The sequence below is a fragment of the Rattus rattus genome, chromosome 4, assembly GCF_011064425.1.
Source record: "Rattus rattus isolate New Zealand chromosome 4, Rrattus_CSIRO_v1, whole genome shotgun sequence".
Lineage (NCBI taxonomy): Eukaryota > Metazoa > Chordata > Mammalia > Rodentia > Muridae > Rattus > Rattus rattus.
Genome location: NC_046157.1, coordinates 101,650,553 through 101,669,006, shown reverse-complemented (window position 1 = coordinate 101,669,006; position 18,454 = coordinate 101,650,553). Strand labels below are relative to the sequence as shown.

The 18,454-nt window shown below is 43.0% G+C and overlaps 1 protein-coding gene across 1 annotated transcript in view; it reads left to right on the top strand.

Annotated features, from left to right (window-relative positions):
- Nucleotides 1-18,454, top strand: part of LOC116899258 (collagen alpha-1(XIX) chain) — an 81,302-nt gene that overhangs the window by 26,266 nt on the left and 36,582 nt on the right. Inside the window, exons 14-24 of the mRNA XM_032900875.1 lie at nt 34-87; nt 1,746-1,787; nt 4,175-4,279; nt 4,376-4,429; nt 4,635-4,688; nt 8,981-9,034; nt 10,888-10,941; nt 13,709-13,753; nt 15,666-15,716; nt 15,802-15,846; nt 16,469-16,495. Of these exons, the coding sequence (XP_032756766.1) occupies nt 34-87; nt 1,746-1,787; nt 4,175-4,279; nt 4,376-4,429; nt 4,635-4,688; nt 8,981-9,034; nt 10,888-10,941; nt 13,709-13,753; nt 15,666-15,716; nt 15,802-15,846; nt 16,469-16,495 (585 nt within the window). The remainder of the gene's footprint in view (nt 1-33; nt 88-1,745; nt 1,788-4,174; nt 4,280-4,375; nt 4,430-4,634; nt 4,689-8,980; nt 9,035-10,887; nt 10,942-13,708; nt 13,754-15,665; nt 15,717-15,801; nt 15,847-16,468; nt 16,496-18,454) is intronic.

Genomic DNA, 18,454 nt, shown 5'->3' with positions numbered 1-18,454 from the left:
GCTGAGGTTTGAATGAGTTGCCTCTGTTTCTAGGGAGCTCCAGGGAAAGACGGAAAGCCAGGCCTTCCAGGCCCCCCAGGTGACCCGGTATGTAGACAGGCGTTGCCTGATTTATGTGTCTTTAATGTACCCAGAAGCCAAACAGCCTACCAAGCAAATTTTGCTGTCCAAACTAATTACAATGCTCGGTGTCTGCTGGGTGATTTTGTTTATCCCCATTATTCTGTACAAGGGGAAAAAATCCAAGCTGGGTCAGCATTATCGTGTGTCTGCGTGCGCGCTCGTGTGCGTGTGTGTGATGAATACTTATTTCCTAAGGGTATAATTCAGCCGTACGATTTTGCCCCAGGCTGAGCCTTAGTGTTTAATGTCTTTGTTCCGTGGGAAATTGAGATAAAATAGATAGCCACAATTTCTGTCCTTCCTCGTGCTGGTGAGTAAATGAATTTCATTTTCTAAATGGAAGTTTTCAGGTAAGTTACCTCCAGTGTGGTGCACCTCCGTTGATGGAGTGCCTCTGAACAGATGAGATGATTAAATTATGAAAATTGGATTGAAAAAAAATCACAGAAAACGCATTAAGATACTAACCATGTGTTACACAGTTTTATTTCGGGTTAAACCTTGCTAAGAGTGACAGTAAATCCCTTTAAACAGCCTCAGTTCCAACACTGGTATTTTTGAGAGGCACATATGGCATTATATTAAGAGTCGTGAATAATAAAATACCAGTCTGGCCTCTCGCTAGAGTCACGGATCCCCTTAGCTCCCGTACTGTTGGTGCCTCACAGCCTTCGCTAGCTGCACACCACAGCAGCACGCCACCTTCCTTTAGCTCCGTCACTGAATCCTGTGCACCTCACCACAGATCCTGTACACAGACGTCACTCGGCTTGTACAGTGCGTCTCTCTGAAAGGACATGTTAAGACCTGTAGCACAAACACAGCCCACGTTCCCCGGACGTCTGTCTTGTCCCTCTGACGTCTCTTCTGAACTTCCGTAAGAGCTAACTTTAAGACAGACTCACCCTGCCAGGGACAGACTTCTCAATAGCCTGACAATGGACTTGGTGAAGGAGTGATTTCCTTTTAACCAGCGGTTTTACTTTTATACATCGCTTGAAACCAATGGCACAGGGAAAGCACAGAGGTTACCAGGTCGGGAAGCTACAAAATACAGAGGTCAGAGCAAAGCTATGATACACGTGAGCTTGCAGGTCCTTGGTGCAGGATCAGTGACTACTCTAATAGCCGGGCTTCTTCAGTGTTGGGTGGCGCGCCATGAAGCGTACAGCTGAGCCAGTTAGTCCAACCGAAGAGCCGGCAGGGGCTGGACCTTGGACCCCCACACATTTGTAGCAGATGTGCAGCTTGGTCTTCGTGTGGGTCCCCTAACGATTGGAGCAGGGGCTGTCTCTGACTCTGTTGCCTGCCACTGGATCCCTGTCCCCTACCTGGACTGCCTGTTTGGGCCTCAGTGAGTGAAACTGTGCCTAGTCCTCCTGGGACTAGATGTCCCACAGTAGAGTGGGGTGGGGTTCTCTGAGATTAAGAGGGGGTAATGGGAGGGGGACTTGCAAGGGTGGAACTGGGAGGAGAGGAGAAAGGGAAGGCTGCAATTAGGATTTAATGTGAAAAAATAAATTACGAAACAAAAACACATCAACATCTATGTTCATACTGCACTGTGTTCATGTATATGCAAATACCCATGGGTTTGGGTTTTTCTCTCTCCTTAACTACAGATCGCGCTTCCTCTCTTGGGAGACATTGGCGCCCTGATGAAGGTATTCTTTTGCTATAAAAGAAATTGCATGCTGGTGGGCAGGAAAGGTTAAACGGGAACTTTCTACCAAAGATAGAATTAACCGCTCAGCCCCAAAAATTCAAATTCAAATGTTAGAAAACATGTAAGACAGAAATGCACACGTGTTCTACAATAGACTCTGGCATCCTCTGACTCTGAAATTCAGGGTCTCACGGTGTGGATATGGAGATGCGATGCGGGAAGGCAGTATTGAGATGAAAGGCAGGAAGGGGTGAGGTCATTGAGAGATCCCTTTAAGTAGGTCTCACCTCTGAAGCAACAGCTTTCTCTTCCTAGATGTTTATCCTCCCTGGTTCCCGACTGTGAATCTATCTGCCACCCTGTCAGCTCTGATCACTCTCGAGATGAAAGTCTGAGCATCTAGCTTACAGATTGAGTTTTTAGTGTCATGGAATTTCACAGAATGAGCTATAAAGTTCCAAAGCCAACAATCGCCCTAACAGCTGTTACCCTGTTAAACAAAACTCATCTCTACTGATTATCTATTCTATAAAGTGCCTTGGGCTAAACATGGTGACACATGCCTCTAATTTCAGCCTTTAAGAGGCTTAGGTCAGGGGCTGGAGAGATGGCTCAGTGGTTAAGGGCACTGTCTGTTCTTCCAGAGGTCCTGAGTTCAAATCCTAGCAACCACACAGTGGCTTACAGCCATCTGTAATGAGATCTGATGCCCTCTTCTGGAGTGTCTGAAGATAGTGACAGTGTACTTATTTATAATAAATAAATAAATCTTAAGCCATTTTTTTAAAAAAGGAGGCTTAAGCAGGAATACAACAACTTTTAACTTAGCTTTAACTATTCAGAAACACACACACCACACACACACACACACACACCCCCTCACTCACACACATCTATGGCTACCATCTTTTTCTTAAATATTTGACTGTATTTTATTAGTAAGAATGAGGGATCTGAGGAATCAGGCAGTGGTAAACCTATGCATGTATAAAAGAGTTGGTGAACCCAAATGAAAATGTAGTTGATTTCACTCTTACACTTCCTGTCTATAGATGAACAGAAACTATATGCACATACGCTACACACACTTACAGATATTTCACTTACACAACTTGTGTTTATCCTAATGGTTTACCTGATGACTTACATGCAAACATGAAGAAATAGTTATAGCATTGAATCCGTGACAGGGGACATATCGGCTGCGGAATTAAAGTTTTCAGAAAAGATATATAAATGGAAATATTAATATAAAAACTTTTAGAGCAGTTAGTAGGAACTCCAATAAAGCAATATATTTTTCTAAGGCAGAATATTTGTGAGGGCTTCAGAAAGCTCTCTAATATTTTGAGTTGTAATTATTCGCCAGTCAATGCATTATTACTTATTTCTTCCCATTTAGTCTTTGCTAAAATGCTATAAGCTCAGACTCAAGCACCATTATCATTCATCAAAGAAACTTGAAGTTCCAAGGAGCTAAACAATTTGCCCCGGACACATAGCTAATAGGTGTGAAGTTGACCCAGGAGTCCCTGTCCTCGGGCATTAAGTCCTAGAGTCTTTGTAACAACAATGATGTGAGAAATGACAGGATTGTAGCAATTAGACACTTGAATGCTTGAAGGAGGAGAAATGTGTATACTCAACCAGAAACTTAATGTTCCGATGGAATATGGATGCCTCACAGAACAGGCAACGTACTGAGTGGACTCTGTTAAGAGAGAACCAAGCCCCCAGGGGTCTCAGGGATCTGAGGAACAGGCGGTGGTCTCGCCAGGGCAGCCTCCTCTACACTGCATTACTCATCCCGCCCACTACTCATTCCGTCCCAGAATCATCTCAGTCAGGTCCTGGTGGGATGCAGGCAACACCCTCTCTCCCGGACTCCCTCTGACCCGGGCAGTCCGCCAAGCCTTTCCAGCATGGCACCCTGTCTTCACTCACAGCTCCATCCCATCTCACAATGGCTACTCTCGGAGTCCTGTAGCAATCTCTCTACCCATCTAGTTCCCAGGGCAGGTTCTAATGGCATCAGAGATGTATGTGTGGTGTTTTCATTTTTAAGTACAAGTTCACCAGTATCATAAACCAAGATTAATGATTAGGTTTATCAAAGTTTTTAACCTCAAAAAAGTCATCTTCCGGGTTGGGGATTTAGCTCAGTGGTAGAGTGCTTGCCTAGCAAGCTCAAGGCCCTGGGTTCGGTCCTCAGCTCCAATTCAAAAAAAAAAAAAAAAAAGTCATCTTCCAAACTGGACTCGCAGGACTCTGAAAGCAAGAATGGCCTCACAGTGGGACCCACTGGCCAGGTTCAAATAGATCAGACCTCAGTTTCCTAAACCAGTTGTATAAAACCTCTCAGTAAGTTGTCTTTATACTCGCTAGAACTTCTGTGGTAACTGTCAAGCCAATGTCCCTGGGCTGAAAAGCAATAACGGGGATGGTGGAGGAGCTGGTGAGCCTGGAAAATATGACCCTGCAGCCAGGAAGGTGAGATGTTTTGCATGTTATTACATGTTTGCGGGGGCCCTACAGTGCTCCTACCAAGTACCCCCCTCTCGGCTCTGTTACCCCTCTGTCTTCCAGGGTGATGTAGGGCCACGAGGTCCTCCAGGAGTCCCAGGCAGAGAAGGGCCAAAGGTAAGAGAGTCTTCCATGAGATTTGTCAACTCTGTGAAAAGTAGAACTTACTTTGGCATGGTGGGGCAGGCTGCCTTTGCTACTTTGTACTCTGATCCTGTCCAGATGACATACCCCAGGGGTTCTGATGGGAGGTGTCCTTTTCCCCATTGATCTGAAAGACACTGAAATAGTCCAGTATTGGCTGAAGTTACTGTCTCTTTAGGGAAGCAAAGGAGAGCGGGGCTACCCTGGACTACATGGGGAGAAAGGCGATGAGGTAAGCGATTCTGCTGTTGCTTCTCTCTATTTAATCAGACAGAGGAAAGATGTTGAGGTAATTATTATTCTGGGGGTATGGTCCAACTATTGCCTTCAAATATACCAACCAAAGCCAGAGAGATCCTTAGGTTTATAATAAAACGTAAAGCACCAGAGCTGGACAGATATCAACCCCCTATACTAGTTTGTTTGCTTCTTTGTCAAAAATCCCTAAGATACTCTTGCTATAAGTTTCATTTGAGCTGCTTCTGCCCCATCGTGCCAACCCTCAGGGCCATGTGCTCCCGACCCATGCAACCCCATGGCGACTTTCTTCCTTCTTTTCCTCTCACTCTTCCTTGTGGTCCCTGTCTGAGACTGGAAGCCTAGGAACAAGCTCCACCCACCCAACTGGGGGTGGGGTGTTTACAAAACAAAAGCTGGTGTACAAGAGGATTCATTCACTGGGGGCAACCAGATCTTGGGGGCCAGTTTTTAGCATTTGAATACACAGCAGCAGCCTCAGACCAACCCCAACAAAAAGACACTGGGTCCACCAAAATGTATGTTTAGTCCCAAGACCATTTAAAACCACAAGTAGGTAGTTGTTTTAAAATAACACATCTTAATAATTTTAGATGCTCATTTATCTATGGTGGTCCAGACGTGGAGACACAACATCAAGGCTAATAATAATTACTATGTAAATTATGGGGTTTCTGGTGTCAGGTAATTATCCTAACTCTCACAGAATAGAAAGAAGAGAGTGTAATCACACACACACAAAAAGAAACCTCAGGGTTTCTAAGCGATGGAGAGTATATGAAGAAGTGTAGGGATGAGGACAGCCTCAGAGACCAGCTAAGAGCCGGGGGACACCAATGTACAACAGCCTTGGTTTCTCTGAGTCACTGCTCAGCTTCCAAATGCTTGGGAGAAATAAGCTAAGGATCTGGGCAGACTGGTTTAGGTCATCGACTCAGCCCCAAGACCCAGCATCCAACTCAGATGTGGTTTTGAGATAATGGTGTAATTTTCTGACTGTAAGCCTCAGTGACACCCAGGATATTATTCTCGTCCCGCATAACTCACATTAACTTAGAAAAACCAATTAGAATGATGAATTGCTGTTAGTTTAAACAGTTTTGGTGCTAATAGTTCTTAATGAAAGTAAGAAAGCCATCTGGCATAGATTAACCTTGATGGTGGTATGGGAAATTATGACACCGTAAAATAGATCTATTTTCCTGGTTGGAACTGTATTTCACGTTTCAGGCTATCATCATTTATTATTGTTTTTATTGATATTCATTGTGTTCTAGAAACCTTTAAGATTGGCTCTGGATTGTTTCCCAAGTTAAGAAAAATTAAAGAAGGAGAAATACGGCATTTATTTTCGTTTATAAATAAAACATTAAAGGCATTTGTTTTGAAAACAAGTAGTTTTTGCTTCCAGGCAAGGTTTCAGTAAAGAATAAGCACAACAATGGGATTTAACGGGCAGACAGGTTTTAACTGCCTAGATTCAAGAGGCGGGCTTAAGAGGCAATCAAGAAGGTAATAAAAAAAGGGGGGGGAGTTGAGAAATAATTGGAATTGGAGCTTTTTATGAGTGGCTCTGTTAAATTCATGAGAAGTTAATTTGTATTGATTCTGTGAGGTATTTTGCCATCTTGGTGAGCTGAACACATTGTTACTATTCCTCCATATTTTAGTGTGTCTCTTCCGTAGACACACTCTGTGCACTTGTTGACATGGAACACAGGAAGTTCTGCAGAGGGCTCACTGGAGTGCCGGAGGCTCTCTACATCCCAAGCATAACGGGGATGAACCTGGCCCAACACAACTTTTGTCTCTTGCACAGATCAATAACAGCAAATGATGGCTTCATCTACTTGCACTCAATGAATACTGTAGTCACACATCTGGCTGATTTGTCTGAATGAATCAAATATTAACCAAGAATCTATACCTTTCCAACTGCCCAGCAGACTATACAGTGATAGCAGACATGCATTGCCTCTAACGTTACAAAACCAAAGGCATCGACTCTTCATTGAGTGGAGAAGGCATAGAGGGAAGGAAGGTCATACCTTTTGGAGAACTAATTTTAGAAACATCAATTTGATTCACTAAGTTAGAGGAACCACCCATTTGCCAATGTTTTGAAGAGTGGCTTACTCCAGGTTCCTCATGTTGCTGTATAGCTCAGCATCGAATTGTAAAATGCTAGCAAAGCACAGATCCCATGTTTCCTAGGCAGAGAAAAAAGTTGGCTGTATGTATTCACATGCAATTTTATGATAATGACAAACAAGGCATGAAAATGTCATTATTCATAGAGTATAGCAATGATGGCTGACTACCTATGCAATAGATTTTAATTTGTGTTTGAATTTGGCACTCTGTGCTAAACTTGGCCATCTTGCTCTTGAGTGTCAGCCTACTTTAATAGTCATCGTTGTTTCTTATAAAATCTTCATATGGCCCCTTATGCCTCCATAGCAGCTTTCACTCTTGTGACAGTATTTCAGGCAGCTGAGGGAAAGACTGCTGAGGGAGATGGTTTTTATGTATGTAGTGGGGTTTATTTTCAAGTTTAATGCGGTCATCAGAGGTTAACGACTCCCATGAGTACGAATTAGACAACCTGAAAACTCACTCAGCATCTCAAAGTTGAGACTTAAAGTAGCAAAGAGAGGAAAATATATGCATAAGTATATCTGAAACAGTTAAACGTAGAAAAAATTATAGAAATATGGATGTTTTAAGATAAAGAAATCTATCATACATTATGTGCATAAGGGTCAGTCATTAAAATGTTCCATTCCCAATGGAAAATTTTCCTTTCCACTTACAAAATTATAAATCTGTTTATAAACTTGCATAGGAGATAACAGAGAAATGAAAAGAGGTGGTCCACCATACTGAAGTGAGTCATCCACACATCCACAAGTGTACATATGTGAACAAAGCAAGCCGATGGGGTTGATAAAATCTTGAAGAAAGAATGACTACCTTCTTTAATACAAATATACACCAAGTTTTTTGCCTGATACTTATTGTATGAGGCATTCAGAACACACGAGTAGATCCTTTAAGTATTTCACGTCATACCTGTCTTAGTTACTTTTCTATTGCTACAAAGAGACACCATGACCAAAGCAACTTGTTAAAAAGAAAGAAAGAAAGAAAGGAAGGAAGGAAGGAAGGAAGGAAGGAAGGAAGGAAGGAAGAAAGAAAGAATATAATTGGGAGTAACACTTGCTTACTGTTTCAAAGGGTTAATCTATCACCATCATGGGGGAAGCAGAGCAGCAGGTCATGGCACTAGAAAAGAAGCTGAGAGCTTACATCTGATCCACAAGTATGAGACAGAGAGAGAGAAGTAGTCTGGGCCTGACACAGGCTTTTGATACCGTAAAGGCCACCCCCAGTGACATACGTCCTCCAACAAGGCCAAACCTTCTAATCCTTCCAAAACAGTTCCACTACCTACTAACTAGGGACCAAGCATTCAGATATATGAGCTGATTGAAACTACACATTCAAAATAACACAGTGTCTCATGAGTAAACCTGAAGCAACATGTGGTCTCTTTGGTATTGGATACACTGAAGTTATTCTTAAGCCTATTGGTACAAAGAACCTCTATCCGGCTCAATCCTGTTGACATCTCGTACGTACAGATGCAGTCATCTTACCACAGTCACTTTTCCTGATTATTTATAATGGGCAGAGAAATTCAACATTTAAGAACAGAAATAGGAACTTTAATATAACAATATTAGAGCAGCATAAAAGTACTTTATTCAGTTAAGAGACTGACTCTTGAAAGAATGACTCCATTCAATCCAGAACTTGGGTCTTATTTTGTTAGTGCATTTTTTTTGGCATATTTGTTTGGTTGGTATTTATACTGATAGAGACCAAAACCTGAACTTGACGACCGTTAGGCAAATGTTGTACCACTGAGCTCCAGCCCCGGCCCCGGCCCCGGCCCCAGCCCTTCCATCTAGAACTTGATGTATTTTTTATGAATCTGAAACAACCAAACGAGTGAATTTTTTTTCTCAAATTAAAATATGATCGAAGTCTCTTATAGGAAAAGTGGTAAAAACCAAAAATGTGTGTCCGTTTCCACAATACAGCAAGTAATAATGTGTGTTATGTATGGTGGATGGTCATAGTGGTATTATAGATAATCCACAATCTGAACCCCAGAAAGCCTCTGAAAGTGCTGGAAATCTCACTGGGGTTGGCAGCAAATTCACTTAACACCAAAATCTGACAATTCTGGGTTTTTTCCAGGGTCTTCAAGGAATTCCTGGCCTCTCAGGAGCTCCTGGCCCAACTGGACCCCCTGTAAGTATTCGCTAAGACGAGTTTCCTCATGGGCCATAACTGTAGGAACGACACATGGTGCATTAATATTCCTGGTGCCTCTCTGCTCTGTACCTCTGTGTAGCTCGCCCATTGCCTAGAAGAGCAGCCTCCTCTAGAACTCCAACTTTCTTTCTTTCTTTCTTTCTTTTTTTTTAAAATCTGGCCAAACACACAGGGCTAATGAAATTATGGATTTTGGAGGAAAAAACTACAACCACCACTTTACTAAATCTGTTTGATCTCCAATTACATTTAGACTATGTATTCTTTTTTTTAATTTTTTATTAGATATATTTCTTTACTTACATTTCAAATGTTATTCCCCTTCCCAGTTTCCTGTCCATAAGCCCCCATCCCATCCCCTCCCTCTCCCCCATACATATATTCCCCCCATGTATCCCCCTTACTGCCCCACCCCATATTCCCCTGCACTGGGGTTCCAAACTTGGCGGGACCGAGGGCTTCCCTGGAGAACAAGGCTATTCTCCACTACAAACATAGTTGGAACCCTGGGTCAGTCCATGTATAGTCTTTTGGTAGTGGTTTAGTCCCTGGAGGCTCTGGTTGTTGGCATTGTTGTTTTTATGGGGTTGCAAGCTCCTTCAGCTCTTTCAATCCTTCCTCTGATTCCCCCAAGGGGGTCCTGAAGAACTCCGACTTTCATCTAAGATTATTTGAGTCTGCTCAGTGGCCTGGAGGCTGCTCATCAGAACTTTGGCCGAGCCAAAGAGCTGCTTCTCACTCTGTTGGACGTGGCATACACAAGTACACTCTCTCCTTGGTTATAAAATTTGGCACTAACCATAGAAGAGATATTCGGATGCATCACAAGCTGAGAATTTTCTAAAGGAAAATAACAGGCCAAAGATCATCGGCTTTAATGTGTTGTTGTCCTAGATGTGAATTTTTAGAAATTCTGTTCCTGCTGCCCGCTTGAGCATAGCAATATGGCCTTGGGTTTATCTTGTTTTCCTGAAACAGAATCTCTTTCATTTCCAACCTGCCAAACCCAATCTCTTATTTAGAGTTTAATTCTAAGCGGTCCTAAAGTTCAATTGCCAGATAAAAGATGGGGCACACAATTACACTTGAGTTTCAGAACAACAGATAATCTTTGTATAAGTTTGTCCCAAACAATGCATTTCCCTTGCTAACCCAACTCCACTAAAGTCAATGTCTCAACTTCTCTGTGTGTTCTCTTAAAGTCCCTGTGCCAGTAAATTGTTTTTATCTCTCAAATAAGAAGTGAGCATCCATTACTATATTGAGTCACGGGTTTGCCATAATTAAAAGTTTACCATTTATGCTTGCACATAATAAAACTTAAAATTATGAAAAAGAACCATAAAAGAAACCACAAGAATTACTGCCAATTCTATTCTCAAAGAAGAATTAAGATAAACTTTTGCTTTCCTTCTTACAATGCAGATCACATAACTCAATATGCACATTTTTCATTCTGCCTCGTATCGGAGTATTTAAAATGTTGATGGCTACCAAAATTATACCTCATTTAGAAAGACGTGTTATGTAAATTGCCATTTAAACAGCAAGGCTAAATTCTTAAGTGTATCAAAAGGTTTCAATTAAGGTCATTAAATGTGGTTAGCCAAGGTGAAAAAAGAAACCCACAGATAGAAAATTTAACCTTCCAAGGGCTTATCAGGAGAATACAGGCTGCTGTATCAGCCTGAAGAAATATAAGCTTATAAAACCAATTTAAATTAGGATCAAATGACCTTCTAAATGGGTAAGTCTAAGCGACCACCTTCCACCACCTTTTGCCCATTGACCTGTTGGTTCCGTAACAAACTCAGCTTTTCATTTCTCAGGGCTTAACAGGAAGAACCGGACATCCTGGTCCCGCTGGAGCAAAAGGTGACAAGGTAAAGAGGAAAATGGGACTTGGGTTAGGGGTAAGGTGGGACCATTTACTGAGAGCTCTATGCAATCAAACGCAGCCTACCAGAGCAAACAGTGTATGTTGGGAAGTGGCTATTCATGGAGTGGACTTGCAAAGACGTTGGTCTGAAAGTGGGTCCAAACACAGGTGTTCATAGATGAGAGCACTAGGTTTGGAGATAGAAAATTCAGACTTGGTTCAAAAGCTGAGACTTCTGTCTGTGAGGAAGGGGGACTGGTGCAAACCTCCTAAAGAGATAAAGGTAAGTTGGATTGTAATGTGTCAGAGACTTTCAGCTATGGCTGAGTCTCGCTCTCTTTGGGCTTCTGTAAAAACTAAAATAAAATAGTATAGATTGACTCTAAACAGCTTCGTTCAAAATCTCAGCGGCTAGAAAATCCCCAACCAAAGCACTGGTGGTTTTGGTAGCTGGCGGGACCCATTTTCTTGTTCACAGAGGGCATGTTCTAAATGAGTCTTCATGTGGTTCAACTGTAACTAAGCTCTCTTGGGCTTCTTTATAAGGGCACCGATCTCATTCATGAAAGTTTCAACCCGTGACCTAACTGTCTCCTAAAGGGCCCATCTAATTAATTTATCATCCTCTGAGTTGGATTCACGCTGCAAGTTTAGGACAGGAAAGCCCAAACATTCTGAACAAGTTCCCTAGCTCCAGGTGATGCCTTGCTGGCTATCAGGACAATGATCAATAATCAAGGGCTTGTGATTGTGTGAGACAATCTGGTAATGCTGTCCCTAGAAGGAATTGGTGGAAATTGACAAAAACCATGTTCCCTGGAAAGAAGAATGTATTCGTTACTTTAGCTGCTCTGTCAAAACATCTGAGAAAACAGCCAAAGGTGGGAAGGGTTTATTTGGAATTGAGCGAAGTTCATCGTGGTGGGGCGGTCGGGATAGAAGAAGGATCTTGAGGTCTTGAATGCTCACTGCATCTGTAAGCAAGAAGCAGAGAGAGACAAATGTGGTGTTCTGCTCCCTTATTCAGTTGGGACTCCAGCCTGTGTGATAATGGTGTCCCCCAGCTAAACTTTTCTGGAAACGTCCCCACAGACGCATCGCCCAGAGGTGTGTTGCCACAGTGATTCTAAATTTCATCCAACCATCCCGGTTCACAGCTGGACATATGCACTGTGGTTGGGAGGGAAGACCAGTAGCACAGGAGTGTCAAGCTACTCATGGTGTCAGATCTCACTTCACATCACAGTGACCATCCAGGCATGGCCACCAAGTGCATGACACAGCTAAAGCTATTCAGATCAAGGAAGTCAGTGCAAAGAGCCACATTAGCTACTTAAGTATTTCCAGCAGGCTTGCCAGGATGCCAGCTCCCTGAGCAAAGGGGAGAATGGTGGTGCACTTAAAGGAAACAACGTGCTAGAGAGCCTCGGCACGTTTTCATCCCATTAATATCGTAAGGATCGTTCCCGGTCCCGCTGGTCCCTTTTCTCTATTTTCTATGAAAATTATTCGGCCCTTGACTGGCCTTTGAAGTTAATGGGAATTCCACCCTGAAGTGAGCTTGAGGGCACAAGTGAGAATGCTCCTTCTAATCGTACCAGGAAGCGGGGAGGAGGCGTGTTCTCAATAGGCACCTATTGCTTGTTGACTCATGAGGAGTGTGATGTAATGCTCCGAAGGCCGTCAGCAGCCGTCAGCAGAGCAGAGGAGTCTTAGGGAGACGGCGGCCATCAAAGCAGTTTAGGGAAAGATGCAACATGCTTACTCGGCGTACATGTTCTCAGGCAGTGCATTGCGTGAGGAACTTTGTTTGTACTGATAAATATATGGTTTGCGATGTTTCCCCTTCATCTGGAAGAGGACTGAGGTCCCTTGGAATTCCCGGGCATCGTCATGCTCTCCCAACGTCACTGTCCCTGATAAACGTGGCTTAGAACATTTTATGACCATACCATTCTAAAAGCAGCGCACAGTTATAGGAACAACCGTCGAAAAGCCAACGGGGCTACAACAATTGCTTGCTAGGGACTGGTCAGTATTTCGTGCTTTGTAAAAGTCACTCACCAAGTTTCAGTTCAAAAAAAAAAAAATCACAGAATTGTTATTGGTCCAGTAAGCAATTATTGGGATCCCCTTTGGTTTTTTGATTTATGTCTCCTACAAGCAGAAGTCTGTGGCTATTTAAATTGTACAGACCATTTCCCCTAAATGGTGTCACACCAAAGTCGCTTCCACTCAGTAAAACACACCTCACCTGGTTGTAGAGTTTGATATTAACCGGCAGATAATGACACAGGTTGTGATTTCATTCCTCAGTTACCTCTGCCGTAATGATCTCCCTAGTTCTCAAAAGTTGGAGGTGGTGGAGGGGAAGCCAAGAGTGAAGGCTAATCCAGAGAGCCACAGTCTCGAAGCCCACAGACTATTCAAGTTAACTCCCTATACCCCATGCTCACATAGGAGGAAACGTCCCCCACCTGTTCTCAAAGCCCAGGACAGGTCACCTACCTGGTCTATCCCCAGTGAAATTGTCATTCCCCGTAGTTCGCACAGTGAGAATTCAGATGGACTTGAAAGGACATATTCACTTTCCTGGGGTGGGGAGATGTATTTTACTGGGTCAAGGAATGAGCTAAGCAGAATAAGACCACAAGGCTGAAGGAAAATGGCAGCCATGGTGATTTTGGAAGATTGCTCTTTGAACAACCTGGTTCACAAACTTGAAGTGGAAATGGCCAAGCCATTAATTCAGGCCCTTGTCTCTCTTGCAGGGTAGTGAGGGGCCCCCTGGGAAACCTGGACCGCCTGGACCCCCTGTGAGTTGTTTAAGGTTTTAATTCTGTGTACTTAAGACTCACAAGTTGATTACGGAGATGCTTGGAAGGCTAACTCTTTTGTTGCATGTGTGCATGTGTGTGAATGCGAGCGTGTGTGCGTGCATACACGAGTGCCTGTTTGTATGTGAGTGTGTGTGCGTTCGTGCGTACATGCCTGCGTGTGAGTAAACGACATGCAGAGCAGCATTAGGTAGGCTAGCCCGTCCCTATTTCAACTGGGCTTCAATCTGCAGTGTTTATAGTTGCTTGTAGTCCATGAACTGCCTTTTCATGGAACCCGGATGCCTGAGCCTGAGACGGCCCTGACTGCCCACTTCCATCAAAGGATGGAGAAACATTTGAGTACCATAAAATTTCAGAGATATAAAAAGGCCTTCAAGACGACATCCTTTCCAACCGTGCAATTTATTTTTTCAAAGACGTTGTTTGTGTTCGCCCCATAAGTAGCGACTGAGACGAGAGGAAATTCTGCGTCCGTGGCACGCAGTGAGAAAAACGCACCAGAGCCCTGGATGTCTTCTACCCTAGTCAGCGACACAGACTTGCAGTCTTCCAGGGAGGCTGTGGAGAGCGGAGGGGCCTCTCTCTGTGGCAAGGCTGCCCTCGTGTGGCGCCATGTTCGAACAGCAGCAGAGCTGAGGTCCACCACAGGGGTCAGGAATTTAGCGGAGAAAGGGTGGATTCCCACAGTAGCTGTCTGAACACTAAGAGTATGAGTCTGTGTGTAGTTGTATGTTTTATCCACAAATTCACGGCCGTGGTCTCCTTTCTTACACATGCTCTGCATCTGATTCTTCCTTCCTTCAAGAAGCAAGACGTAAAACTCATGGAGTTCAGATTCTAAAATATGTCCTCTCCTCAGTGGGGGAAGAAAAGCAAAAAATATCACGAGACCGTTAAAGAAACCTGTGCTTTTATAGAAGGCTTAAGAAATCTTCCTCTTGTCTCTGGGTTGTGTTTCGTTTTGTTTTTAAGACTCTCTGGGAAACTTTCTCAGAAGTCTCTTACACCTATTCGAGGCTAAGGATATTAAAATATAGCCCATGTTCAGTTATTGGCAAATAAATGAAGAAACAATAAGAGAGTAAACAGAGCATCATCTTCCGTCACCACTGTTCTGAAGATGTGTGTGAACGGTGCTCTCCAGGCACGGCTACTTCTTCCGCTATCCCCCAAGCCGTAATGAAATAAAGCCTTCCTTATTTCTTGCAGCTGAGGTATTAAAAAATTAACAAAAAACTGAAAACACACTTGGATTTTTTTTCTAAGAACCTGTTATCCTTTCTAAGTATTTCCAAACTGAACGTTTCATGTGCATCTTTTTTTTTTTCCAAAATGCTAACGTGGACGGGAGTTTTCAAACTGCCCAACAAGTACAGTTTCATACTCCGTGTTACGTACCAGGGTTCTGGGTTTTGTATTGTAAATGAAGTATCCTCCAGTTCACCTTAATTTTCTGTTTGGCTTGAAGAGACTATGGGGAAACATCACTTTGTCGTTGCCAAATGTCTCCCTGTTCACATCTGCATCAGTCCTACGGCATGGCTGCCTGCAGGTCAGCAGGCTGGAAACACAATAAATTGGCTACTCAGACACTGAATTTTAATGAGCAGATAACATTTTTCACCCGAATGCATTTGTGCCTCAGCTGACAGACCAGCCCACGATTCAAACCCCAACCGGAAGTATCCAAGTGTTCCAGGCATAGCTCAGGTTGCTTTCCCTGATGATTTGAAATATTGCAACACTGTGGTATTTGATTTATGGTATTAAATTCACCTTAAATATAGAAGAGGAAAACATTAAGTTAAAGCTAATATAGGAAGAATATCATTTGGTAAAATGACTTAAGTTCTAAGTGCTAACTTTCGTGTCTTGTTTCTTTGCTAAGGGTGTCCCGCTCAACGAGGGGAATGGCATGGGCAGTTTATATAAAATCCAGGTACCTCCACGTCTAATTTCCTATAATCATTTCCCAGCCACAGGTTTCTATAAACTCTTCTCATCTGATTTATCTTCTTTTGAAGGGAGGAGTGAATGTTCCCAGTTACCCAGGACCTCCGGGCCCCCCAGTAAGTACAGATGATGTATCTTTAAGTTGCCTTAGCTGGACCTCGATAATGATTGTAGGGGAGGGCGGGAGTCTCCCTGGAGCTCTCTGAAAACTGAATGCCACACGTTTCCAATGAAACCAATTTAAATAAAAGAAACTGTGCAAAGCCTTAAATATGGACAATACTTGGCATAGCAGTGTCTCTTTTCTTACAGTTAATATAAGTTCTAAATCGATGTCCAGACATGTTCATAGAAATAGCACCGTGTGTTTCTTTAGAGTTATTTTATTTTAAGGACATAAGGTGAATGGGGCCGGGGGAGTTGTAGGCACGGGATATGCATGCAATTCCCGCATGAGCCAGAAGGGGGTGCTAGAGTTGCAGGAGGTCGTAAGACACCCATCCTGGGTGTTAGAACCTGAACTCAGGTCTTCTGGAAGAACATTATGGGCTCCTAACCACTGAAACCTCTCTCTAGACTTCAAATTGTGTTTCTAGCCTTTACGCTAAATCCAAGCTTCAGCAAAAGCGAAATATGTACCGTCCTTGTATTTGTTAATGAGCATCTGAAGAAAAGTGCCTCAGAGTCTACAATGGCGGCTTAGGTAATTAAAACTGACGTTCTACACTTTTCTTCCAGGGCCCAAAAGGTGATCCTGGCCCAGTGGTATGTATGTTCCTACTTCTGTGCAGTCTTTGTTAGCACTAGAAAGAGCGCCAGGCGAAGACAGGCTGTCATCTTAGGTGTCTATCAGTGAAGGTGTCAGAGGCAAGCAAGCAAAGGAAGAAATGTCAGCAAACGCATTCTTTATTTTCAGGATGCTTTAGTCCCCATTCTGGGCCTGCCCTTGAGGCTCTGCTCTCCCCATCAGCGGGTTTTAGAAATCGTCCTCTGAGGTAGGAAGGCACACAGAATGCCCTTGATAAATGGAGCACTGTCCTCTGACGGCCTTCTTTGGATGATTGATGTCGTTTAAAGTAGCTTGTGGAAGAGGAATACTTAAGGGAGAGAAATCCCTTGCTCTGTCTGACATCTCACCAACCAGAAAAGGGGGGAGGGCTGCTTATTTACTTTGCACATCTTGGGCAGTTATTCTGCAGGGAGTGTAGACCGTCACAGCCCCGCTTATGGAGAGGAAGACAGCAGGAGGTTGACACCCAGCAAGGAAGGAGATCATGTCCTCCAGCGGCCCAGAGGAGGATAATTGTTCTCGGCATTCTGGAGTATCCCTACAGAAGTCCTGCCAGATCCAATTAGGTCCCCTCCCACCTTCATCTCGTTTCTTTCCCTGCCATGTCCTTTCCAAGCAAACATTCCACCTTGCATTCCGTCCGTATAGCCTTTTAACCTCGGAGGGAAGAAGCGAAACTTAAGTGTACCTAATACGGAGACAAGCTTCCCAGCCACTTGCTGTGGCTATGTGAGAAAAATAACAAGTCATTTTACTGTAATAGTGGAAGTTGATAAAACCGTCCGAAAGGGGAAAAAAAATGTTAAACCGGAACAGAGACGAACCACAGAAAGTGACTTTTCAAAAGAGGGTTATCAAAGGAGTTATAGTTGTTACTGGACAACATATATTAGATGTCTATTTGATTTACCCTAAAATAGTCCTTAGTACTATATTCTGAACCCCAAATATGTTATACAGGAGTTACCATTTCTTTGTCTGCAATTTTTAAAGTACTATTATATCTGTTCATCCAGAAATATGTTGTTCATTTTTTATTTCTATTTTTTCATCATATTGATAAAAGTCCCGCCCCACCCCCAGTCTTACTTTCTTATGGACTTACAAAACAGCACCCCCTCTGAGTCACAGAGATAAATTTAGACTTCTCATTGACTTTTCTGGGACATTCTTTAAGTTCTCATGTTAATAATATTATAATAATAATAATTAGGGTAAGAAAAAAATTAAATATTATACGGAAGAGTAAATTATAATTTATTAGCACTGGAAAGAAGCTAGTCAAAATATAAAGACTGGGTAAAATTTGAAGAAATTGGGTCCCATGTTTCTTAGCTGTAAGACAACAAAGAATAAAAAACCAACAGGAGAGTAGTATATGTTTAGACTGTGAGCTTGTATGAATGAAACACAAAACAGAGACAGAAAGCCGGAGAACTAAATATTGTGTGAACATTCACACTTATCATACAAAAACATGCCCTGAAATTCTTCCCTTGGGCCCAATATGCTTGTAGACAGCCACACACCATTCTCATTGTCACCCACCATTTGCTAGGTCCCATGACACAGGAGTAAGCCAGGAGTAAGAGAACCGTACTGGCCCTAGAATGTATTTAAAAAGGGAACATGAATGAGGTAGGTAGGGGAAAGGTACCTTCTGGGTGTCCTTCAAGTTTCATGACCTGTTAAGTCAGCTTTGTGTCACTGTGACAAAACACTTGAGATAAACAACTCAGAGTGGGGGAAATCATTGTTTAGACTGACAGACAATTTCAAAGGTTTCGGTCCATTGTCCGACCTGTGGTGAGTCAGAATATGTACCAGAGAACACTTGGGGAGGGAACACTTTGATAGTCTCAAAGTGGCACAAAGCAAATGACATCTTTCCTTTATCTCCAAATCCTGTCCCTACAGTCCAGTAAGCTATACGT